This window comes from Mchenga conophoros, linkage group LG7 (assembly GCF_057382185.1).
Source record: "Mchenga conophoros isolate Kocher_MC1m ecotype Shallow Benthic linkage group LG7, M_conophoros_male_GT1.1, whole genome shotgun sequence".
Lineage (NCBI taxonomy): Eukaryota > Metazoa > Chordata > Actinopteri > Cichliformes > Cichlidae > Mchenga > Mchenga conophoros.
This window is the reverse complement of record NC_140532.1, coordinates 20405861-20431721: the sequence shown is the minus strand read 5'-3', so window position 1 is coordinate 20431721 and position 25861 is coordinate 20405861. Positions and strand designations below refer to the sequence as shown.

The window sequence follows — 25861 nt, the reverse complement described above, 5'->3', positions numbered from 1 at the left end:
AAAAAATACAAAAACAGGAAAGTATGACATGTCAGTGTATAAGACCCTCCTTTGCTGTCGCTGTAAGCTTGCCAAACCGGTGAACTTGTGTTTTTTGGCAGTTTTGGCAGTTCTTTCACTCCTGAGTGGCTGATTTTACTTTCTTCCTGTATCAGCACACTTTCTCATGTGACAGGGCATAATTTATTCTCTGCAAAAACAGCTGGAGCCCGAAATCTCGACACATCTTTTCACACACAGCCTGCAGCTCGGTGCCTAAAATAACATATTACAAAAAAAATGTTTGTTTTTTTCCGTTGGAGGTGGGAGAATCTTTGCCCTGGGGTTATTGATCCTACTCATGAAGCTGGTTCAGTTCCTGATGTGATCAAAACTGAGAACCCTAGGGACCTGCATAAATCCCATTTTAATCACAATCCTCCTCTTTGTTTTCTTTTATCATATCCTGTGTCTCTGTCTTGAAACTATATCATGACTGACTGATAAGATTGTAATAGGGCTACCTGCCTTGCTGCTTTCACACAGTATAAGAGCATAGACTACATGGCTAACCACAGTACTGTTAATAGGATAAATATTGTGGGGAGTTTTTATGTTTTCTTTTTTAAATCACATGTCTTGTAGCCAAGAAACGGCATAAAAATATCTCTGGATATTTTTTTCAGAGGTGTGGACTCGAGTCACATGACTTGGACTCGAGTCAGACTCGAGTCATTAATTTTATGACTTTAGACTTGACTTGAAAAAATGTTCTAAGACTTGTGACTTGACTTGGACTTTTACACCAATGACTTGGGACTTGAATTGGACTTGAACCGGTTTACTTGAAAAGACTTGATATTTTACCCCAAATATAAAATTTAACATGCATATTATATAGAGATTGAAAATGTGACGTCATTCACGGGTACAACCGCAAAGGATTCTGGGAACTCGTGGCAAGCGGTACTAGCGCACACAGACTTTCAATTAAAATCAGACACACAGCGATAAAAAGAAACACAAAAATGTCAAGAAGCTGTTGTATTATTAACTGCAATAGCCGGTCGCATGACAGCCACGGGAAGCCGACGGGTAAAGAGATCGGTTGTTATCGGATTACGTCGTTGAAGAGAAATTGTTCAGCCATGTTTCCGAAGTAACAAAGAGGCGACTGGATTGCAGCCATTCAAAGACCAAATATAACGTCCCAGAACACTCCAGCTCACAGGTTAGTCTGCTCCAAGCATTTACACGAAGGTCAGTGTTTTTTAGTAGTTAATACGTCATTTTTCATAAAATAATTGGTGATATAGGTTACAAGCAAGTCTGGCGCTGAACAGAAATTGTCGCGCTATGCTCCTTTGTTTATTGTGTTTATTGTGCATAAATAGTGAATTGTCCTGACATGATATTGCGTTTCGCTTCTGTTATTATGGCACATTGACAAAAACATACTTTTATTCACAGGATAAAACGGGTTTTTTTGTATCACTAATTGCCCAGTACGATTACAGCATACAATATTGTTGTCACTGCTACATTTCTGTGATGCTACCAGAAATTATTTCCACTACTAATTAATTACCGTTGAGCTCAAAGGTCCTATTAATAAACGGTTAACGAATGTGTATTTATGACGACGATTTGTGAGACTGGTAAACTTATGATATGTACGATGGTCTTTCGTTCTACACGGTGCGTTTCAAGGTCCTGCACCCATCCGTCGGTAAACTGTACCTGGGCTTGTTGCAGTGACCGGAAGTTACTAAACTTCATGAGTGTGTGCACTCACTCCAAGAACCGTATAATTATAAATATGCATATAAATATGCTACGATGAGATAGCTGACTTCATCTAACTAGCAAATGTTGTCCAGGCTACGTTGGTGATGCAGTTTTTTTTAATGTGTATGATATTTTTGTCATGCGATTTTAAAGCTGGTCCTACAACCGCATCCAAGAACAACATGCAGCTTATCTCAGAACTGTCGGTGAAAATTATTCTTGGAGCTAGGTTTAATTGAGCTGCATTTTAAAGAGGTGCAATTTCACAATTTGTGTATATTTTCTAAGTTCACTATTTTGTCATGTGTTGAGAAAAACACAGATTTAAAAATTACATGGTCTAATATTTACATTTAGCATATAACTGCAACATTATTTTTTCGTTTGTTTTTTTTAAAGACTCGAAAGGACTTGAAATTCAAAGTTTCAGACTTGTGACTTGACTCGGACTTTTACACCAGTGACTTGAGACTCGACTCTGACTTGCCTGACATTACTTGAGACTTGACTTGAGACTTGAGGATAAAGACTTGAGACTTACTTGAGACTTGCAAAACAATGACTTGGTCCCACCTCTGATTTTTTTCTCTGAAAATTGTCCCATTTCCTAGAAACAGCAGGACATCGGTAAACAATTGGGAGGCACAAGAACAAATTCTTTGAGGCCTTGATGTTCTTTTCACAGAAAAAAAATTCAGCCAGCACATTGCAGATTTGCTCCCTGATACTTAAAAAAAATAAAGTTATTCTGCATGAACAAGACAACATACATTCACTTAGGTACTCCTTTCTAGTACTGTTTTGAACTTTTACCTCCAGAACTGCTTTAATTCTTGGTGGCATAGATTCCATTTTTAAATCCATATTGACTTGAAGCATCACACAGTTGCTGCAGACTGCCTGTGGACGCCACAGTGTAATGAACTCACTGTGATATTCAAGATAGCAGTTTGAGATTTGTGCCATGGAGCATTATCCTGCTGGAAGAAGCCATCAGAGGATGGGCACACTGTGGGCATAAACCCTTTAATGCCCGAACCATGAAATAAGTGCCAGAAAATGTAAAAAAAAAAATTGAAATGTTAAAAGTATAGTATAAGTTTAAATAAAAGTATAAGTTTATCATAAAAGAAAAGAATATTAAATACAATTTTTTTATTTTGACATATTAGATACTCACACTCTGTGCATCAGAAATGGTCGTTCTTGATCAGCACCAGCAATTCTCAGGTTGGCTGTGTCATTTAAACGATGCTGTTGGTATTAAGGACCCCAAAATCTTCCAAGGAAAAATATCCCCCAGCCTGAGCTATTGTATCAGTGGTTCAGACTGAATCCCTGCTTTCAAGCTGTAATGTTTCAGAATTTTGACCATCTGAATGCTGCAGTAGAAATTCAGACCATGCAACACTTTTCCAAACTTCTGTTGCTCAATTTTGGTGAGCCTGTGTGAATTGTAGCGTCAGTTTGTTGTTCCTGGCAGACAGGAGTGGTACTCGGTGTGGTCTTCTGCTGCTGTAGATTCAGAGATGCTCTTCTGTGTAGCTTGGTTGTAACAAGCAGCTGTTTGAGTTAATTTTGCCTTCCTGTCACCTCGAAGCAGCCTGGCCATTCTTCTGTGACCTCAGAAGGTTCTCTGTGAACCACAGAGATGCTTGTGTGGGAAAATCCCACGACATCAACCATCTTTGAGGTTCTCAGGACTGTTTGCTCCATTCTGTTGCTTAGTTTAAACTTCACCAGGTCATCTTGACCCTGTCTGCATGCCTAAATGTACTGAGTTGCTGCTATGTGATTGGCTGATATCTGTGTTAACAGGAAGTTGAATAGGTTCTTTGTCCATCACATTCCTGTAACTCCATGATAATAAAGTGTCTTGCTGATGGACAGGTTTCATTTCAACTTTGCTAGCTGCTCCGCTTTACAAGTTTTCTCTCACTTTGACAATAAGCACATACAGCCCAGCTTCTATAACAGAGAGGTAGGCACAGCTGTCGAGTACTGTCGGGGCACTTAACACACGAAGCTCTCTGTGTGGGAAACGGATCTCTCCGTGATCAAGTGGCATGTGAGAGAACAAGAAATAGAAACACAAAGCGAAAGGGTTAGAGAGTGTGGGTTTGCAGAGCAGCTGTGCAACTGAGGTGCCTCGCTGCGTCGTCGCACATGTGGACGTGTGATGTTTAAGAGAATTAAACTATACAGCTTCCTCTTTTAAGGATTCAGCAGTGACAAAATATTTGTGTTGCTCTGGCACTGTTGTACTAATTAGGCCTTTTTTTCCCTCTCTTTTCAGAAGGCATGTGCAAACTGGGAATGCAGCATTTGCACGGGTTTGTTTGCGAAGCTTGAAATGCACACGGGCCCTGTGGATGGGTTGTGTTAAAAGCTCCCTGGATGACGCACGCAGCGAGCTGCCTGCAGCCTAATTTAACTTTGCTGCATACTGCTAATGAGGGGCTAGATAGAAGTTTGTGTATCCGTGTTGTCAAACATCGCACAGAACAGCGTGTCGTTTCTGTTTGGGAGGAGGAGGTGTGTGGCCTTCCACACACTGAGACACACACAAACAAGTGTTGACCTAAGACACACAGCCGCTCAGTGTAACGCCTGCTTTGAGTTTCCTGTTTTTCCTGCTGTTACCGTAGCATCGCTTTGCTTTTCACTACTGTGGGCTACATTTGCTGTTCACACGTTTCTTTTTTTTGTGAGGAATCAGGTTCACTTTTTAAATGAAAGTGTCTCTCTCTTGCGTGCTCTCGCTCTCTCACTCACTCACTGTCATGTAGTATAGTCTCGCTCGGGTTTTAATCAGAGCATCAGGCGGTAGGAGGCAGAGTGCTCGCTGCCTTTAAGTGAGAAATCTCCATTATTGGTGGGAGCGCTGAGCCTGTCTGTTGGCACCGGCGACTCCTCACAGACTCTCAGGGATGGAAGCAGAGAACAGCGTTTTATTCTGCCTCCGGGCGCTGCTGCTGCTGCTGCTGTAACTGCACCACGTTTCTCTAAAAACTTTGAGGCGTTAGTGGAATTGAGGTAAGCTTGTTTCCCTCGTTTTCCTCAGTGTTTATCTCTGTCATATATTTATTTTTCTCTGTTCATCAGCCCCCTCACCTATTTATTTATTTATTTATTATTTTGAAATTCTGCCCCCACCCCAACCGCCACTTCTACCACCTCTAACCGCCTACTCCACCGCTCTCACTCCATTCCACCCCCCCGGTCCTCTTTATTCTACTTTATTCTACCCACCTCCTCCATCCATCGCTTGCCTCTTGTTAACGTGTCAGAGTTAGTTCGGAGGCAGCTGAGCAGCAATCGCTCTGCTATGGCAACAAGTTCCCTCAACCAGTCAGAATTCATCAAACCAGTTGATGAATGCTGTTCCCTGGAAATTTGACTGCACGGCTCTGACATGATATTTTAAGAACAACGGTTGGATCAGTCGCTGCATTTGTGAGTTTTCACATTATATTACAAATATTAACTGTTAGCTTTATGTGCTCTAATTTGCGTGTATATATTTATCACTTGTTGAGCTGTTTTCAGACTGATTGTTGACAGTGTGATGTGATGCAGCAGAGACTCTGAACTGACATCTGCTGGTACTCGGATTTGGACTGAGAGCAGTAACAGAGCAGTTGGCTCAGACACATCAGGTTCTTCATGTTGCTGTAAAAGAAGTTTAGTTTAACAGCAGTGGACTTTAAATGATTAAAAATCAACTTTGTAGTCATGTTTGTGCACAGCTTTTTTCTGTTCCCCCTTTTTTTCAAATTGTGGTTTTGCTTCAAGCATGCTGTTGAGCACCGTCACAGGCCTTGGTTTAATTGAATTGCAATGCACAAATAACTATTTACCCTGTTCCTTTACAGTAGGTGTACGACATTCTGGGATTTAGAGTTGCTACTTTGCTAATAGCTGCAAACATTAACTGTGTCATAAATAACAGTGTGTTCTTTATTGTTTTTATGTAGTTTTAAAGATTTATTTGCTTAATCATACACATGCAAAAAAAAAAAAAAAAAATCCCAGTCTTATGTAATTGAGTTAAGTCACAGCCACACTGCAATAAAAGATCCCTACGACTGGAAGTGGGAGACGGCTGCTTTCTTGGATGGATTACTGCAGATTGGTGGAGGAACACATTTAATATATTCGTTCCACGGAGGATTACCAAGACTCATTTACTTCATCCTGACTGCTCTATCTTAAGGCTTTTCCTGCATTCTTAGGATGATGTCAGCATGACTTGCACATGAGGTGTCGCCCATACTTTTTAACGATGTATAATCAGTAGTATTTGTGCTGCACAAAGAGGAATGATTTGTTCACGAACATGCATTTGCCTCAGGGACGGTCAAAGTAATTTGGTAGAAGGAGGTGACTTTGAAAGACATGAACTCAGATCTCCCTGGTGAGTTAAAGCCGCGACGTTGAGTTATCTGTAACCCTACATGCACACTTTGTTAGAAAAACCAGGGAGCTTTGTTCCCATCATGCAAACAGCACGACCCCTGCCGCCTTTTCCTTTTATCACACTTGCCTCTGACCCGTGTGCCTCGGTGGTCATTAACCCCACAGAACGTTGAGGGAATCCAATCAGTCTCCCAACCTTCTGGATTCTTCCTTCCACCATCCAAGCAAAAAAATAAGGTCACATCAAGCCACTTCTAAATTTGCTCTCCATGCTGCGTCTTTAAGCCTCACTACAGAACAGGACTGCAGATTGAGTCAGGCAGCTGGATGGTTGAAGAAACAGCTTGTGGCCTCAGGGCCACCAGCTCTATCACGTGCTGTCGCACACATCATCATGTCATCCTTTTGTCCTCAAGAGACGCAACAAGCTAGTGGTTCTCTGGAAACGCCAGAGAGCAAAGGGCAAGCCCTAGCTGTAAGGGTGTGTCGTTGTTTTTGTGGCGAGGGATTTTTCGTTAGTTTTATCGAATTGCAGCTTTTGTGTCGTTTTATTTTTTTCATGTATCCTTTACTGATATCTGGGTCTTTAAGTTGTTTTTTTCCCATGGCAAAGATTCCCCACCTCCCTTCCAAACCAAAACAACTTGAGAGCGATGTTTCTGTTGGTGTCTTAACTGATCAGAGTGTGGAGTTAAAAAAACAACAACACAGAAATGGTGTTGACAAACTATCGAATGTATTTGGATGAGTATTTAAAGGTATACATATACGTGAAATATTGAATCTGTGCAAATGCTTTCATTGACTGATTAGATTTTGGTTATAAAATTTCTGTCTGCAGGTTATTTAAGGTAATAACTGTGCTGTCAAATCATTGTTGTGGAGTTAACGGGCTAATTTTTTCATATAAAGTCTGTTATATACTAACATTAGATTATTGTGTGAATTTAATTCAAGGAAATTGAAGGAGCTGTTCTTCCTGCTTATTGAACTGGATATCATTACGCCCTCCGTTCAATTTGAAGGGTCCCAACAGTCTTTTAGTTTCACTGGATCTTTTTTATGCAGTATGAATGTTTTCTGTTTTCTTTCCTTCAGGTAAATCTCGAGCCAGCATGATTCCACTTAAACAGCCAAGAAACATGAAAGCATCCAATGACACACTAGCCTCCATCGAAATCGAAGGCCTCGCTGAGCAGCCAGCCCCTAAAGCTACACCACCGCCATTACCCAAAAAAGCAGTTCCTCGTTCCAGTACTGAACCCATCCTGGGAGGCAAAGAGCCAGTGGGAGGCCTCAGGCCTCGAGCTGAAGCTAAACCGGGGGGCACCAACCTTAGTGTAGCCAACCCTCTTTATGACTTGGACTCCACCTGGGAAACAGCTAGTCAGAGCTCCTCTCTGAGCTCCGAACCACATCGAGGCCACGACCATGAGAGCGGTGACTCCTTAGAGAGGTCATCAGCTGCCACAGCTACCAACAAGGCCCGCATGACCAATAGCGTGTCCTCTCTGGTCCCTCAGCCTTCACCTGCTGCAGCCAGCGCAACCCCCGGCAAAGAGAAGAGAGTCTACCCAAGTTCAGAATCCCTGGCTGGAAGGGGTCGGACAGCGGGTCGCGGAGCTGCCGGAGGCGGCGCAGCCTCCAAACCCCAGAGACCTGCTCTTTACAGGGGGTTGGACAGCTGGGATGAGGTGGTGGGGAGGATCCGCGGGCTCCACACAGACACTCTACGGAAACTGGCAGCAAAATGCGAGGACCGTTTCATGGCTGGCCAGAAAGATCATTTGAGGTTTGGCACTGAAAGCTGGTCCCACTTCAGGCTGACCACTGGGAAACCCTGCTGTGAGGCGGGGGACGCCGTTTACTACACTGCATCTTATGCCAAGGACCCACTGGTCAATTATGCCATCAAGGTGAGATTCTTTCTTTTAGTTTGGTGTTAAATGAATACAGCTTCTTTTGTGTTACATATTCTGTTGAATATTTAAACCCTAAAACCTCGAAAGAACCTTAAACACTGACTTGTAGGAAAGAAGAGAAAAACAAGGTTTGTCCTATTTTACAGTCAAAGCTGTTTCCCCCCCCCAAAAGAAGTGATGTTTTCTGATCTCAGTAAAATATTTCAGCATCTCTTTGTTCAGCTTGTTCTTAGTTTTCTCTTAATTAGTGTGTTTATTTGTTGTGGGGGATTGGTTTGAATTCTTGCTACATCAAAAGTATTGTAGATATCTTTCTCTGGTAGCTGCTGTCTTTGCAGTAGATTCATAAAATCCTTGTGCTTATGCCGACGAATCTCCTCCCCTCTTTTCTTGAAGTGCTGTGAAATATTGGCACTTAAACTTTGATCCCTTAGGGCATGACCTTGTGCAATAAAAACGAGCGTTGTTGTGTTTGTTTGTTTGTTTTCTTCGCCTCTGTGCGATTGTGCGAGAGGAGCAGCTTTGTCTTCAGTGTGTATGGAGATGCATGTGGTGGTTTGAGGGCACGGCTTGCCGAAAGAGTTCTGACGCTAAACACAAAGCAGATATGGATGAAGGTTAAATTATTCACAGGATATGAAACACTGTGCGCCACACCACTTCAAAGCCTTGCCTTCGTATTAGCAGCAGGCTTAAGAGAGACTCTTGTTTTTTTTTAAAGACGCTCATCTATAAATAAGGCAACCAGAAGCAGTAGAAACAAGCCCCAACTTCCCAATTAAACCTTCCCCAACTCTGTCTGAATGCAGCCCAGCTATGCCCCTGCCTTCCTTTAACCCTTTATGTGCAGATGACGCATCTGAACTTTCATATTTTACTTCTGTGCTAATTACTCACTTTAGCTCTCCAAAGAATTCAGTGAGCACCTCACTGTGCTTTAAAGCTCTAGCGTATCACTGAAGAGTCGACATTAAGGAGACAAGAGGTGGTAATAAAAGCAGTGAGTTTCTGCTAATTTGCAGGATTGTGTTACAACCAGAAACACGAGTACGGTGTCAGAGTTTTGAAAATCTGCAGATGTCTTCAAAGAAAGTGAAGTAGGCAGGTCTAGTCATCGTGAGCCATCATGCTCAAACAAACATCAAGTGAAGCTGCACATTCCTGAACAATTACAGGGTGCGTCTGAAAGGAGTGCACTGATGCGGTTATTCATGCTGTATGAGAGTTTAATCAAATCTACATAAATCACAACAAACACTTTAAACTTTTAATAGAAGTAATAAAGTGAAATGACTGAGGTTGTCGTTGTGTTATAAAAACATGTTCAGGTTTTAATTCATAATCCATGTCTTGATTTATATCAAGGGTGACTCAGTTGCTAAGTACTATAATTATTAGCTACTTTGCAGCTATATACAGTTAATAAAAGGCTGCAATATTTTTACATATTCTTTATCAAGATGGAAAACTTTTCAAGTTCTATCTTACAGCAACGTTAGAGTGTTACTATTTGGCCACTTTGAAAAATCAGCATCTCGTCTTTACATGTAGATTTTTATTGTTTTTACTGTTTAAAACATACATTGAAAGTGCCACAGGAAACACAAACAAAGAACTTATGTCACAATCACAGGGGGATGATGAAATTTGCATAATATATAGGAGGAAAATGAAAACAATTGGGATTTATAGTATATATTTTTAAAGATATTAATATATATATGTTAATCGCTGTATGTCTGGCGGTGTTCATACAAAGTCTCATCCAGGTTTGCCCTCCCGTATATACATATATATCCATACATACACTACAGTCAGATTCTACAATAGTAAACAACAAATGTTAGACACCTGCCAGAGGTTTCTCATTACAGCATCTTTACAACTCACTGTTTAGTCTTATGCATTACAGCAAACTCACTTGTCCTCACAACATCTTTGAGTCATTTTGTATTTTGGGGACATTTATTAAATTTCTGAGAGTAATTTCTGCAAACGTTGCACATCAGTGAAGACAAACAGGTTAAATTTGATCATTATTAATGAAACCACACTATTCATTTTCAAGGGGACAGAATGTTGTTCAACCCCAGACATCTAATACATCATGCTTTCTGCACAGACTGATTCTGTCTCTGACTCGGCTTCACCTCTCACTGTGCTGTGATCAAAGATTAAGAATGAGAGCTATGGAGGCTGTAACTGCTTTAGGAGACAGAGACACACTCTCAGTGCTGTCTGTAACAGCCTCAGCTCGGCTTTCTGCCCTTTCAGCTGTGTATCATTAGCTGCATTGTTTGAGAGAAACCGAGCAGGACAGAGAGTTTCGAAAGAAACAGAAAATGTTTTTGAGTTCTCCACTGAAATGTTCTGTGTTTTCTCCTGGTGTTGCAGAAGGTCGCTGTTTGTTTGGAGGTCGCCCACAGCAGCCAAAAGGCCAATTCTGCTGCCAGTAGACCCCGTTTTATTTCATTGAGATGAATCTAATTTAGTTACCAGCGACCATATGAAAACACAGTATATAGGAATTACAGGAAGATGGGCAAAAGGTCAGGTATTGACGGATTTACTTTAAAAATAAATCCCAGTAAAACCATTGTTTATGATCATATTGTGAACAGATCTCATGAAAAGACTGAAACCAACCAAGTGTTTGTTCTTAAAATATACAACCCTGTCCCCGCCTGTGACAGGTTTCATGTTTAAAACCTCGAAGTTATTTCCTAAAGCAGCTAAGCATCTTGTTGTTTTTAACCAAACTGTGCACTGACAGGGGTAAGGGGTGCATTTCGAGGTGTATTTTTAGCCATGGATCGATACACATCCAATGCTTCTGTAAGCGTTTCTGACAGCAGGACAGTGTATGTGACAGAGACTCAAAATAAAGGAACGATGCCGACGTTTTTGCCGACACTAAGGGTAACAGTGTGGCTCATTTGTGTCGTTTCTGCTGTGTGTCACAGAATCGTCGGGTTATTTCGTGACAGTAAGAAAACAAGAATATCATTGAAGTTTCCCCTATGTTTCATTGCTGATATATGGACAAATAAGATCTGAAAATGACTTTAGGGTGATTGAATTCTCATCTTCAACTCAAGACATTGGACTGACAGTGATTTTTCTCTGACATTTATTTGTACTTCTTCAGATCTGTCGGAGCCAGGTGAAGGAGACCCAGCAGCAGTTTTTCCACAGCCTCGCAGTGAGGCAGAGCCTGCCAGTGCACTTCAACATCCAGCAGGACTGTGGCCACTTCCTGGCTGATGTTCCTGCCCGCCTGCTGCCCTGGGAAGAGGAAGAAGAGGAGGAAGAAGCAGATAAGGAGGAAGGGGGGCCGACAGTAAAGGACAAAGAGGCTAAGATGGCAGATTCAAAATCGCCTTCTCCAAATGGGAAGCTAGATGAAGTCCCGGCTGCGGGTCACATGAACACAGCTGGCCGCTTGAGGAGCCGAGTGGTGGTGATCACACGTGAGGTGCCCTTCCAGACAGTGGCCGACTTTGTCAGAGAAGGCATGAGCCGGCACACTCAAAACCCGGAGCTGTATGAGCGTCAGGTCTGTCTGCTGCTGCTGCAGCTTTGCTCCGGGCTGGAGCACATGAAACCTTTCCACGTGACCCACTGTGACCTGCGACTCGAAAACCTGCTGCTGGTCCAATGCCAGCCTGGCAACCCCTGGAATCTGGACTTACTGGAGCCCAACAATAACAGCAACGGCAGCAGCTCGGGGGCAAGCGCTGCAGCCACCGCTGCCGCCAACTCCACCTGCCCCGCACGCCTAATCATCAGCAACTTCTCCCAAGCGAAACAAAAGACCACTCTCATGGCCACTGACCCCGGCACGCTGCGCGACCAGTCGAGGCTGGCACCCGAAATCATCACAGCCACCCAGTACCGCAAGTGTGATGAGTTCCAGACTGGGATTCTGATCTATGAGATGCTGCACAGACCCAACCCCTTTGAGGAGACGCCGGAGTTGAAGGAGCGGGAGTACACCTGGGCCGACCTTCCACCGCTGCCCGTGAGATCGCTTTACTCACAGGGGCTGCAGCAGCTGGCGCGCTTGCTGCTCACCGTTAACCCCTCCGAAAGAATCCGGATGGCCGAGGCGCGGGCCTGCCTCCAGTGCCTCCTCTGGGGACCTCGGGAGGACTTGTTTCAGGCGCTGGGCTGCAGCAGCACCGGGCCTATGTCCGGGGCCACTTCGGGCCAACGCGAGGCCACCCTGCAGAACTGGCTGGACCTCAAGCGGACACTGATGATGATCAAGTTCGCAGAGCGCTCGCTGGACAACGCCTGTGGCGTGAGCCTGGAGGACTGGCTGTGCTGCCAGTACCTGGCGTTCGCCACCACAGAGACCCTCGGCCGGGTGGTGCACATCCTGCAACAGCCCCAACAGCATCCCCCATCTCCGAATGAGAACCAGCCAGTGCACCCAGCACAGAACCAAACTCAAATACATCCAGCACACACCTTTCACTTGACTCCTTCGCAGCCACTCTGAGTTTCTCTGCCCAACTGTTACTATGGCAACAGAGCTAACATATCCCCCCTGTGTGGTCCCTCTGCTGATGTTAAAAGTGTGATGTAAGCTAATAGTCAGCTCCACAGTGCTCACCTAAAACAAAACAGCTGCTTGTGCTGTGTCTGTGTTTTCTTCTTGGACTGAATCGGCTGTGCTAATTGAAATCATTTTGGCTCTCGTCATCAATGCCCCGCGTCTTCACATATCATGAGTTTATCACTCCACCAGTACTAAACTGAGGATTTTACCAAACGTGTGAGGAATTATTTTAAGATTTTGTGTTTCTGAGACAAGTCTCCAGACTTGGAGAGTTGTGAGTACTCAGTGTTAAATATCATTTTCACGCCATCTGTCTACAGGGTTTGAGGGAGTGTGAAATGAAATAACTAAGCTTCTACGGTGATGCATATTGATATTCTGCAAGTTTTGTCTGACATCTAAAGGGACACCACGGTCAGAATTTAGAAAGGAAACTGAGAATTTGGAGTTTCATCCCAATAATTTGACTCTTTTTTTTTTTTACGCAGTGTTGTATTATAAGCAAGTTTTATTTGAATCAGAAAAAAGGGGAGTGTAGGGAGGATTTGAAATTAAGGGAGTGGAGGAAAAACAAGCTTTTGCCAGACATGAGGACATGGCTGAACATTGAATTTAATATATTTTAGTCTTGACATTTGCACAGCTGAGACTTCTTCATTTACTCATTGTGCTTTTAGAAATTCAAAAGCCAGTATGAAGTTGAAATTAACAAAAAAAATTTAAACATAAATAATTATCAAAACACATTTCTGCACAGAGCTTTGTAGAGGTGGGTGACGAACACTGAGCTAAACTTGGCTTTTCATTTAATGTTTTTACGCTTCGAAGTTGGAAAAGGCTCGACCGCCCTGGCTGCTGGTTTGGGCTCTTGTTGGCGTATGTGCAATTAATACCTGTCTTTTATTTCTTTTTGAGGTAACAGCATTATGCAGTCTTTTACTAATACTCTCTTCCTTTGTTTTTGTTTTGTGGCACATAAACTGATCAGTTTCATTTCAATCCTGCAACTTAAGAAGCAAGGTAAAGTTCAGTGGAAAGTTCTTCTTATAGTAGATGGGATATTTCAGGGACTGCAAAAAAGTTATTCTTTGTCGATCGTTTTATCTTTTTGTCGAGTTGTTTTTGAACGGTTCTGCGTTACGGATGACATTTGCACATTTACATTTGGAACGCTGGTGCCCCTCGGTGGAGCCCGGAGCACACGGTGAGACTGAATAAAGTTCCTGTGAATCTGAGGAGCTGGATCTGATGTGTTTTGCAGCGTGTGGAATGTAAACGTTTGTGTGGACTGAAACGGACATTTGTTCTCATCTGCTCTACAAATGTGCTTTTTTTAGTTCAACCACTTAGTTTCATGTATAAATTCTATCTTGGAGAGAAACTAATTACACAGCCACTGACACTTGCTTCCATTCCTCCTATATTGTTTGTTTCCCCTCTTCTCTTTTCCCCCTTTGCTCTACCAGTAGGAGAGTAAATCCTGTATTGATGCTTCCTGCTTGTCACTCTGAATTAAACGAGCTCTGTGTTATTGACTTTCCAGTCTGGAGTCAGTAAAACCAAGACATGTACAGAAGCCTCAACCAGTAACACTTTATAACACAGTCCATAACTAAGAGTGTAATTCTCCTGTAATTTAGTGGAATTTTAACACATTTTATTTGAAACTGCAATGTAATTATATCCACATACAAATATTTAAAAGGTCGTATAATGGAATAACGGGGTAAAAAGTTAGATTTTTACTGGAAACAAAGAAGTATTCATACTGTAAGTAATTGTAAAAACAAACAATATTTCTCTATCTTACACCGTAGGTGCTCTGTACTTTTCAGGGCATGGCCCAGTTATGGAGTGCCCTGACCTTGCTTAATTTCCAGATATTTTTACAGGACAGGAGAAACAATTTTAGGCAATATGTAATTAACTGTGAATTTTGCAGACAAACAGTATTTTCCTTTTCTACATCATAAGTATGCTCTACTTCTCGGAGTGTATCTGTATTATGGAGTGACTGAACCTCGCCTTTTACACCCTTAATGTTCATTATGTCTCCTTCGCTGTAAAATACTTAGAAGTTTGGCGTGGTTAAGCCACTCCCATGACCCAGAAAATGCAGTGTACTTACAATGTAAGATAATGTTTTTCTATTAAAGTACCAAGAAATTATGCAGTACTTACAGTGTAATTATTTCTGTTTCCTATAAAAACCTAACGTGTTACACCATTATTCCAGTGCACCTATCTTGAAGTATTTGTATCTAAATATAATTACATTGTCATTTCAAATAAATACATTACAATTCCATTCAATTACAAGGGAAGTATGCCCTCAGTCAGCGGCTGTATTATAAAGTGTTACCATTGAATTTAATGTGTCGAACAAAACACCCCGAATAATATCTTTATCCCAGAATTTAATACTTGGAGGACTGGTGCTGCAAATTTACTTTATTTCAGATGTGCAAAAACTTTGTGGTCCTTGGAGCAAAAAACGAGACAAAGCAGGTTTAAAGTTTGTTACTGTGTTCAAGGGTTTGTGTACTGAGGAATGTGTGTGGGACAGCACTGGTGGCTGTCCTTGTATTCAGAGTTAAGCCTTTATATATTAAATATAGTATAAATATATATATATAACCTTTATCTATTTTAATCCACACTATTTTGTGGCGTACGGAGCACTTCTATTTCTGTCACGAGAGTCTAATAATCATTTTATCTTTTAAAAGCTTTACTTGATTTTCTTCCACCTTGCATGTTTTGGAGGAAGAACAAGGTGAGTAGTTATCACTGTCCTATACAAAGAATCAATTGTAAAAGATCCCAATCATTCAGTTGCATCCACGCAAAGAACAATGTACAGTATTTTTACCCCTCTTGTAAAGTTACCTGCGTAGGAGAAAAACCACTTTGGCTGAAGGATGACTTTTGAACGCACCACTGAACCATAATATTCATCCGCCGTTTGGAATACGGCGGACGTTGTTTTCTGTTCCTCTTTCTGCTCTGGTTTTCTCTTTTGCATTGTTAACTGCCACTGAATCTAAAAACGGAAGCTCTCCAGGGCTTTCTAAGTATGTGTACAGTATGTCTCCTGGCCTGCAGCCATTTATTGTTGTTCAATTTAACCAACAGTAACAGAACAATAAATATATGTTTTTTATATATACTCTTTGTGCTCTGTGTCATTTTTGCTTGATTTAACTGTTTAGAAAAGGAAGGATTTCAGTCTTTCTGCCAAAGTTTTTATTACTTTTTTTTCTTGGAAATCAGGATAGTTATTTCAGGTCATTCCATCCATCCATCCATTCGCTACCGCTTATCCTTTTCAGGGTCGCGGGGGGCGCTGGAGCCAATCCCAGCTGTCATAGGGCGAGAGGCGGGGTACACCCTGGACAGGTCACCAGTCTGTCGCAGGGCTAACACACAAGGACAGACAACCATTCACACTCAGATTCACACCTAGTGGCAATTTGGATTATCCAATTAACCTATCCCCACAAACTGCATGTCTTTGGACGGTGGGAGGAAGCCGGAGTACCCGGAGAGAACCCACGCAAACACGGGGAGAACATGCAAACTCCACACAGAAAGACCCCGGCCTGATGGTGGAATTGAACTCAGGACCTTCTTGCTGTGCGGCAACAGTGCTAACCACCGTGCTACAGTGCTGCTATTTCAGGTCATTCTTGACCTGAATTGATACAGCCACATCAGCAAAATAAGAATTGTCCTCAAGCTCAATGCTGATAAGGAGCCTTTAAATTATTTACAGTGGGCATTATAAAACTGGAAACATGGGTTGTTTTTTTACTCTGTAAAGTACTCAGCAGTTTGTGTTTAAATGAGGTTTTTGTTACTTAAAAACCACATTGAAAGTGGTTTTAAGGAATAAACACATTTCTTTTTAAACAAGTTTCTGTTTATCCCAAATGCCTGTATTGGTACTGTCTGCTTGCCTCCGTGATAGCTTTCAGAATTAATTAAATCAAAATCCCCTCCAATTTTTGCTTTTATTGTAATATTATATAACAAGAGTGAATGGGAAGGTGTGTAACATGGCAGTGAGACCTGCTATGATGTATAGTGTAAAGAATGTGAAACCGACAAACACAGACAGAAGAGCGAGCTCGAAGTTTCAGAGTTAAAGATGCTAAGTTTTTCCAATGGACATCCGAGGGACAACTGAGGTCGAGCAGCTTGGAGACAAAGTTAATGAGTAAAGTCTGAGATGGTTGGACACGTGCAGAGCAGGGATGGTGGATGTTTGGAAGGATGCAGGAGATTGAGCTACCAGGCAGGAGGTAAGGTGGAAGACCTCAGAGTAGATTGATGGATGGAGTGAAGATTGTATTGACATGCAGAGGGTTGGTGTGACGGAGCAAGATGATCTGCTATGGCGACCCCTGAAGGAACTAGCTGATAAGAAGATGTAGTTCTCTGCCAATGTTCACCACCAGATGGCGGCATGCTAAAGAACAACAACATGCACCCCTCTCCAGTGTTCAAAATCTCTTTACTGGCTGACTCTGTTTAGTAGTGTGTACCACATTCAAGCATCTGTGAAGCTGTGAAAAGGAGTAAATACCTGCAAGTACATGTATTTACATTACATAAACAAATTAAATCACCTCTTTGGGCCAAAATAACAACTTTGCAGTTCTTCATCAACACACTGCTGAGTGTCTGTGATGGCATCAGCCACACAGGGGTAAATCAGTCCATTTGTTCGCTTTATGAGTTTGGTTTGCAGTTTTCTTCATTAATATAATTCATTAATCATTTGGTTAAACCCCCTGATAATATGAGGCACGCACATAATATTGTGTGGTTTTTCTAAAAATGTTTTGTTATATTAATTATGTTTCTTTTTCTTTGAGTTACCTGGTTTTGGGCGGTGGCTGTTTCCTGTCTGGGCGAAAGGCGTGGCTGAGGACTCTGAGAGCAAAATGCCTGCTCAGCAGGACAGACCATGTGCTTATCAGGAACAGGGGTGTTTTAGGTTTACTTAGGTTAATCTGTGCTTAGGTAATATTAGTGTGTTTGTTTTCCCCCTATTGTGTGTAAATGGTTTGGCCAAACCACTATAAAAGCTACCCTCATGCATCTTTGTAATTAGGTCAGTTTGTGAGTTAAGTTGTGTCCACTTTGTTTATTTAAGTTTCTGGAAATTACTTTTTGCAGAGTTATATTTAGTTGACCTCTTTTATGGGCCTGCTAATTATGTTTTTGAATTTTGTCATTTTTGAACTTTTTGAGGGTTAAAATAAAGAAAAGTTTTTTGAAGATTTTGCCTGTGTCCTCTATGCCTTGGCTGCTTGGTCCCTCACAGTGTCTAATCTGTATCAGCGAATAATCACAAAAGATGTGGGTGCATGTGTATGTGTGTCCTGTGGGTGGTCAAATCAAAACATAGCATTTCCGCCTGATTTTTGAAACACAGTTTTGGCTCATTTGAATCTGAATAAACACCTAAATTGTCCTTTATGGGTTTTGTTATTTGTTTAACGGTTTTATAGCTATTATTTTATACGATGTTAGCTGGAATTTGCAGGTTTTCCACAACTTTTTGCAAATTCAAAAGTGGATTTTGCAACTTTTTGCAAATAGAAGGTCCTCGAGGTGATCGTGTATGCATTAAAAAGGATCTTTTATGCTATTCTCTTTTTGTCACGTGTGTTCCAGTGATGGATGTTCATATTAAACGTGGCCATGAGCATAGAAACTCGCATAACCTGGATGTCATGGCTTCAAGCTGCTTTAAACATAGTTTTCTAATCGTGGCGCTCTATGATGTTGATTAGAACAGAGAGCCTTAATATCCCGCACTCTTAGAATCTTTAAAAAAAAATAGAAAAGAATGTGTTGTTACACACTTTAACACATGTAAAACAAAAACATTTAATTTCACACCTTATGTGTTGGTTTTAGCCCGCACAGCTCTGGGCAACTGCTGTGTGGGGCAGCCAATCAGAATAAAGCTTGCTTAAAGGACTAAAATTCATTTTTTGGAAGGCTGACAGTAGATATACAGCTTTGCCGAGGCCCAGTATGAGTAAAATGTAGTCTGAACTGTGGAGCATGGGACTCAAGGATTTGGGATTGAGTGAAGCATGTCCCCTTTAAGATTCAGACTTTGATCTTATTTCATATTTCAAGCATTTTATATGCAAAACTGAGATGAATGAAAACTATTTCCAGCAAGAACTGTCTGGGTTAGTTTTCAGCTCAGTTATTAAAATTACTTTTATTTGTGTCTAATAATGTTTTAAAGACCAGCTGATGGTTTGTAATTACAATGTTGGGCTTGTAAAGTAACATTTAAAAAAAATCACATATCATATGAGCTGTGTCTTTGCAGCATTTCACTCATTAAAACCGACTGCAGCATGTAGTGAGTGCACACTAGTTGGAAATAGTTTAATTAGAATTATTTGGGGGAAATGAGGACTGATGCATGTTTTTCTTATCAGAGGTTTCATTACTGCACCATGCCAGCCTCCAGCACAGACAGTTATGCAATTTCACACTGAATCATCCCTAACAGCTCAAATCTCAGATGAATCAGGGTGGTGGTGATGGCGGTGGAGGAGGTGGAGGTTTGTTCAGCAGACAGATTTTGATCATTTGAGGTGGGGGGCGCAGGAGAGTTTTCACAGGCGTCAGATTTGTGGAGGGATGCTGAGGGTGACTTCAAAAGTTTGGGTGTACCTGTGTACCTCTCTCTCACTCACTCAAACACACACCTCCTCCTCGTGCGCGGGGTTGTGTAACAACAGTGTGTGCACGTAGAGCAGGCAGGTGCTCCCCACTGCTGCTGTTGTGAAGCCTTGAAGGAGGAGGAGGCGGTGGTCGAGTCTATCGAGCAGCCCGAAGGTAGAAGTTGCGCTGCAGGGGTGGGACTTCATTTGTGCAGTCGGTCGGAGGTTCATCTGCGGCTCTGGCTGCAGCTTTCTGCAGACCTTAGTGACGGAAACACACGGACCCCTCTGAGTTAAACATCAAACCCTCCTCCTCCTCTTCTTCTTCTCCCTCTTTTCCCTCCTCCGGTTGGCCGTATCTGAACGCTTCCGGATGCGCTGACCCAGCAGCAGCTCCTCCACCATCAGCACCATCATCAGTGTGAACGCCGTGTCCCTCCCTCCACTTCCCCGGGGTAGATAAACCCGACCGGCACCGCTGTCATCGGATGGAGAGAGCCGCCTGAAGAAGGGAGAGCGGTGGAGTTGGTCTACCCCCCACCTCCTCTTCCTCCTTCCTCTCCACTGCGCCAAAAGAAAACTCCCGGTAAGAAATGCGTGCTAACTCCGGCCGGCTGGCTCGGTCGAACACCTGCCAGCAGCTCCGTGCGCTCCCGCTGAGCATAACCATGCAACCCAGACCCGGGACCTTGCTCCCGGGCTTCCGTGTTGGCATGAGGGGATTCATTTAAATTCATTAGAGACGCCTGTGAATACATTCCAGCAGACGGGATGGCAGGATATGCTTCGCTTCTGTGTGTGTGCGTGTGTGTGTGTGTGTGTGTGTGTGCGTGTTTGTGTGTCTCTGCCTGGCTTTTTGATCCAAATATTGATTTGCGTTGCAAGTCGACTGAAGTGCAGGCGCAGGGCACGTGAGACTGGTTAGATGTCTGTGAGGATGCTGTGAAAATATGGAGACGGCTAAAAGTTGCTTTAAGACAGACGTTTGTTGTTAAGGATTTAAAGCAGGGATAAAAACGTTGGCATCATTGGAAAGTTCGGGATACTTTGGAGTTGAGTATTGTTGTAAAACCTAGCTCACTTTCACAGAGGTGGATTAAAGTTATTAACCTAGTAAGTAACCGTTTTACTTAGTAGGCTGACAGTTTGTGTTTAATTTTACTACTCTATAGCAGGGGTGTCAAATATAAGGTTCGGGGTCCAGAATCGCCCGCCCAGGACTCCAATATGGAGTTTATTGTAGTTTTGAATTTTCATATTAGTTTTAAATTTGTATTTCATTTTGACTTTTTAAAAAATTCAGTTTAGTTTCCAAGGTAGATTTTCTTATGTTGGTTTATGTTTTATTTGTTATTAGTCTCAGTGTTTTAGTCCTTTTATTGTTATTGTATGGGGCCGTATGTAAGAGGCAGGACTCACAGTTTTGTAGGCATTCAGAGTCTCAATACAGCACTTCACACATACATCAGTGACTCATTACGTAAGCTAAGGATATTTTTATTTTCTTTTGGTTCATTTTCCAAGTTCACAAAATAGTTTTCAGTTCATTTTTATTTTTTCACATCTAGTTTTTAGTTTAGTTAACTACAATAACCTTTGAACGAAGACATAGAGTTTGGACTTCTAATTGTATTTTCTATGATATTAGCTTTTCCTACTAAGAAAAATCGTCCCCATGGTCACTCATAGTGCACTAAAGTAACTAAGTGTTACATAAACATTTAAATCAAAGAAAATGCTCTTTTTCCACTGTTTCCTATGTATTTTCATTTATTGTTTTTCAGTTTAGAACATTTTGTAATACAACTGTCTGACAAAGAACGCATACAAGACATCTTAGCTTCTATTGTTGGTGAGTGAAATTTTGTAATTTTATTTGTGTTCATTAAATTTTTTCATGAAAGTCATTAGCAGGTACCTGTTTGTGATGCAGCCATACTGTATGGATTCTCCTCATGCTGCCAAGTGTTAGCTGATAACCTTGCACTGCACCATCTCAGGCTAATAGAGTCACTTTTGGCCCAAAAAACAATAACATGGAAACAGCTAAAGCTGAAACCAAGAATTCAAACGAGGACTTTACAAACCAGTGGGTGATGTCGTAGTGGCCATGTCCATCTTCTATATACAGTTTTTTTCTTTAATCTTTCAGGTTTTCCTCCAAATGTTTTTTTTTAAATTATTATCATGAAAAAACAGATAGTGTAGTTCAAATGAAACATGATGTCACCACTTGGCTAAAGTGCCAGCAGCTTAAACATTACCCATCCTTAGGGAAACACGGAGGTAACAGATACACACTAAAGGCTGGGAAACAATGTCAGGATCTCACAGAGAGGAAAATTATACAAGTTGAGCTTTTAATTTGAATGTTTTCCACCATAACGCTATTAAATGATGTAGATAATTATGCCTTAAAGATAGTAATTTAGTTAATGCTCCTTCCTGCTCGGTGTTTTCTGCAGTGATATTTGTGACTTTAGGGGCCTCGCTTTTACTCTTAAGAGGACTGTTTGTACCGACTCCCTGGGAACCTTTTTGTATCAGTCAAAGGATGTGTAGGAGCAGACTCTCTGTACTTCAGAGGTGTTTTTAGTAAAGACGAAATGAACTTAACATCTAAAGAGGATTTAAAATACTTGTTTTCTTTTTTACTTTTATTTTGACATTTGAAATGAGGGGATTCATCTCGTTAGTCTGGCTTCCTCCATGAGTGTTTTCCTGCACTTTTCTAATCGTGCCAAAAGTCTGTGCGAAGCGACGTGTGTGTCGCCGTCACTGAGTTGAAATACGAGATCCTCAGAATCTGATTCCTCCACCAGCACTCGCAATCATCTCAGCCATTCGTTTAACACCTACTCCTATTTCTCCCTCTCTGTCATGGGCTTTCCCTGTCTCTCTCTCTCTCTAACACGCACACACACACACACTCTCTCTCTCTTTCAGCCTTAACACACTCTCTTCACCTCCCATTGTCCGTGTTGAACTCCTCTGGGAAAAAAGTGTTATTACATTAAGGAAACTGAGAACACTCAGACGAGCACCGGCTCTGCGAGGCTACGGAAACACCCGAGGCCCACAGCCATTATCAAAATGGTATTTCTTAACAACAAGGACTGGGTTTCCCTTAATGTATCACATCCAATATTTTCAGACCAGACCGTGTAATGGATTGACTCGTTTTTTATGGTGAATGCCTGTGGTCAGAGCAGTTTTGCTGCCAAATGTAACTAGAGCTCACCTCTCCCAGAGATGCCTCAAAAGGCAGCAAGGCTACAAAGAGAATCATAAAGTGTCCCGAGATGAATCACATTTAGGAGACTTTAGCTCTAAGAGCAGTGAGCAGTGTTGACACAGTATAAAAGTGGCTGCTTAACTTCACTGTTATCTTGAAGCGATACAACATTGATGCTAATAAACAGGAAGTCCAGCATTGGGCTATTCTTTAGGTTTAAAGCTAAAGGTGTTCAAAGTAAGTACCTATTTCTGCCCAAATAATTTTGCACTTGAGTGCAGTTCCTTAAGAGTTAATCAATAAATCTGTGCTCAAAGCCTTTAACCTCTTTGGAGAATTTAAGCTTCCACCTACTTTCACATTACTGAAATGAAGCAAACCTTTATCCGAGACATTAAGGCAGGTCCAGCAGACACTTTCTAAGTGCTTTCCCTGTCCTTATTAGTCAAATTGTGAAGTGGTTAATCTCATAAGTAGTGGGTGTAATTAATTACAGGGACAGAGAGCAAAACATCACACATAAGCACATTAGCTTTTCTGTTTTAATCTGAGGGCAGCAGGTTTGATTACAAAACTGATGAAAAACTGTTGGCATGGAAAAACTCATTTCAGGTTGCAGGAATAAATGCAAACAGTCAGCAAATTCTAACAGGCTATCATTTTAAGGGCCGTGGTTATGTTGTGATGCGTCCATGATTGAGCTGATTCTGTAATAACAGCATGTTCTGTCGTCCTGTGACAGAAGGCAAAATCCTAACAAACGTTACTCCATCATTAACTCAACCAAACAGGAGTAGTGCTTCTGTTTATCCACTCTGTGCTGTATATCGGCCTTTTGGACATTTGACTGCAGGATTTTTCTTCATCGCAAAACACCCACAGCTTTTTCTCTCTCTGGCAAAGAGTGAGAGAAAATATTTAACCTCCAAATTTCTGGGGACAAATCAAATTCCGGTTGTGAGGGTTGTTGAAGCAGCTCTCCGCTGGGTAATCACATTAGATGAAAAGCAAACAGCTCTCTGAATTCTACTTTTGCAAAAAAAAAAAATTCTTCTCCCTCCCATCATCATACTTTGGATTAAAATTGATTTGCAGACATCTTGACACTCTCTTGATCAGTCACTGGGACATCATGGCACACAGCATACTCATTTAACAGATTGCCAGTCCATCTCAAGCCCAGCACAGAAGAGACATCCATCCATTCATGCTTGAATTTGTGAATTTAGAATCCCCAAATAACCTAACATGATTAACTTTGGATTGTTGGGGGAAGTCTGAGTACCTGGAGAGAATACATGCAGGCAAACTGTTAGTAGTGTTTGCTTTAGGGTCTGTTAGCGTGAGTCCCAAGTTTGCACATGAAGCACAACAATGATCACTATCACCAGTTACAGTCCAAGACAATGGAGTCTGAGTATGTCTAACTGGATGACGATAGACAGAAAAAAGGGGCGTGTCAAGAAGGGGGGCATGGGGTGACACCAGCCCCATCTAAAATATGATTGACCCCCATTCCTGGTGCCACCTCACAAAAGTCATTGGACTAGAGATACATCAGTTTTTTTAATCCACAAGAGTACTTGTACTAGTACTATGTTGCTTTTTGATTTCACTCTACTATAGAGCAGGGCGATATGGCCAAAAATATTTATCATGATATATATTTGAAAATTTGCGATAACGATATAACTGACGATATAATTGATGCGAGACAAAATACAACTCCACAACATTACTAGCGCAAAAAGACAACCTTCCATTTATTTTCACTTAAACAAGAAGCTGGTTTTTATGTACATTAAAGCTTTATAAAAATGTAACAGTGCAAATGCAAATTCCTTGCTGAAAGTTTAACCAAAAGGCATTTCCAGTAGAAATGTGCTGACATATCCTGAGCATAACCATGTATAATATCCACTGAAGTTAAAAAGAGGTGCTTTGCAACATTAAACTGTAGTGTGCAGTACGTATTTTTCGGACCATAAGGTGCACAGGATTATAAGGCACATTAAGCGAAACAAAGCAGTCAGATAAATCAAACTGTATTAAACTCATTCTTCTTGCTTCCTCCACTTTTGTACCATTGATTCATTAATGTTGAATTCTCTGGCAGCTGCTCTGTTCCCATGTTGTTGCAGTATATTAATGACTAACCTCGTATTGTGGATGGATTATCTCAGTTGTTCTCCTGACTGAAGTTTGGTCCGTTTACAGCATCCTGCCATGCGATTGCATTTGTCTCTAACTATCAGAAACCTTAACGTTAACTTTTTTAAGTGGAAAAGTGTTAGTGTTCGTCCTCCAGCTTCACTGTTTATATTATGCTAACATAGCTGTGTTGCTAGCGATCACGTAGCAAATCATTAAATACCAGCTAGCCCAACTTCAGTAACCCTACAAACGTCACTGCTGTTTAGTTTCCTGTCTTCATTTATGTTGGAAGTGATAGCAGAGCTGTACGTTTGAATTTTTTCAGAAATCTCTCAGTCAGAACATGCTATATCATGCTTGGGTAACTAGCGAAACTAGCGAGCTAACTTCCGCTAGCTTCCTGCTAACTTCTAACTCCGTTAAATGTAATAAATTTTGTTTTCATGGATGCCTGGAAGTTAAACTTCATAGTTACACCTGGTAAAGCAGCAATGCTGATCGTTTTATTAAAGATGAAAGAATTTAGACAGTTTTTAACTCTCAGTGATGCTGCAGTGTTCGTTTGACCTGAAGGATATGGAGTTTAGGACCCAGATTACTCCCAGATTTAAGAGCATCTTAGTCCGACAATAACGACGGCCGCTTGCATGTTCTGCAAAAAAATGTGCTTTGTCATGTATCTGACGGACAAACACCAAACCAGTTCCACATCACTGAAGTTGCACCATTTTTACAAACCAATTCTGGTTCATTTGTTTCACTCAACAATCGGCCATGTGCGTATGAAAACAACGCCACTGCGCATGCGCGTTTTACTCATATTCTATGGCGATATTTCATTTTCCTATCGTTGCCTAACATTATACCGGTATTACCGTGAACGGTATAATATGGCCCAGCCCTACTCTACTACATGTATATTCTGAATGCCATTATTGGACTTCATAATTATAAAATATAAAGATTTTGTTAATTTACTTTGGACTCACTAACTGTAGAAAAATAAGAACTTTCCTGTCAATCGTTTATCCATTAGTTAATTATTTTGATGTAGTATAAATGGTAATATGTGCGGGCCGTCTTTATCAATAGGAAAAAC

General features: G+C 41.5%; 2 protein-coding genes across 4 annotated transcripts in view; both read left to right on the top strand.

The window, feature by feature from the left end:
* The window catches only part of peak1 (pseudopodium-enriched atypical kinase 1), a 105460-nt gene extending 89619 nt beyond the window's left edge, over positions 1–15841 (top strand). For all 3 annotated transcript variants that reach the window (XM_085282822.1, XM_085282820.1, XM_085282819.1), the window contains 2 exons: positions 7285–8102; positions 11257–15841. In XM_085282822.1, the coding sequence (XP_085138948.1) occupies positions 7285–8102; positions 11257–12612 (2174 nt within the window). In that variant the 3' untranslated portion in view covers positions 12613–15841. The remainder of the gene's footprint in view (positions 1–7284; positions 8103–11256) is intronic.
* Positions 15842–19300: 3459 nt separating this feature from the next.
* syt12 (synaptotagmin XII) overlaps positions 19301–25861 on the top strand; it is a 29265-nt gene continuing 22704 nt past the window's right edge. The window contains exon 1 of the mRNA XM_085282818.1: positions 19301–19959. The gene's annotated coding sequence lies outside the window, so the exon portion shown is untranslated. The remainder of the gene's footprint in view (positions 19960–25861) is intronic.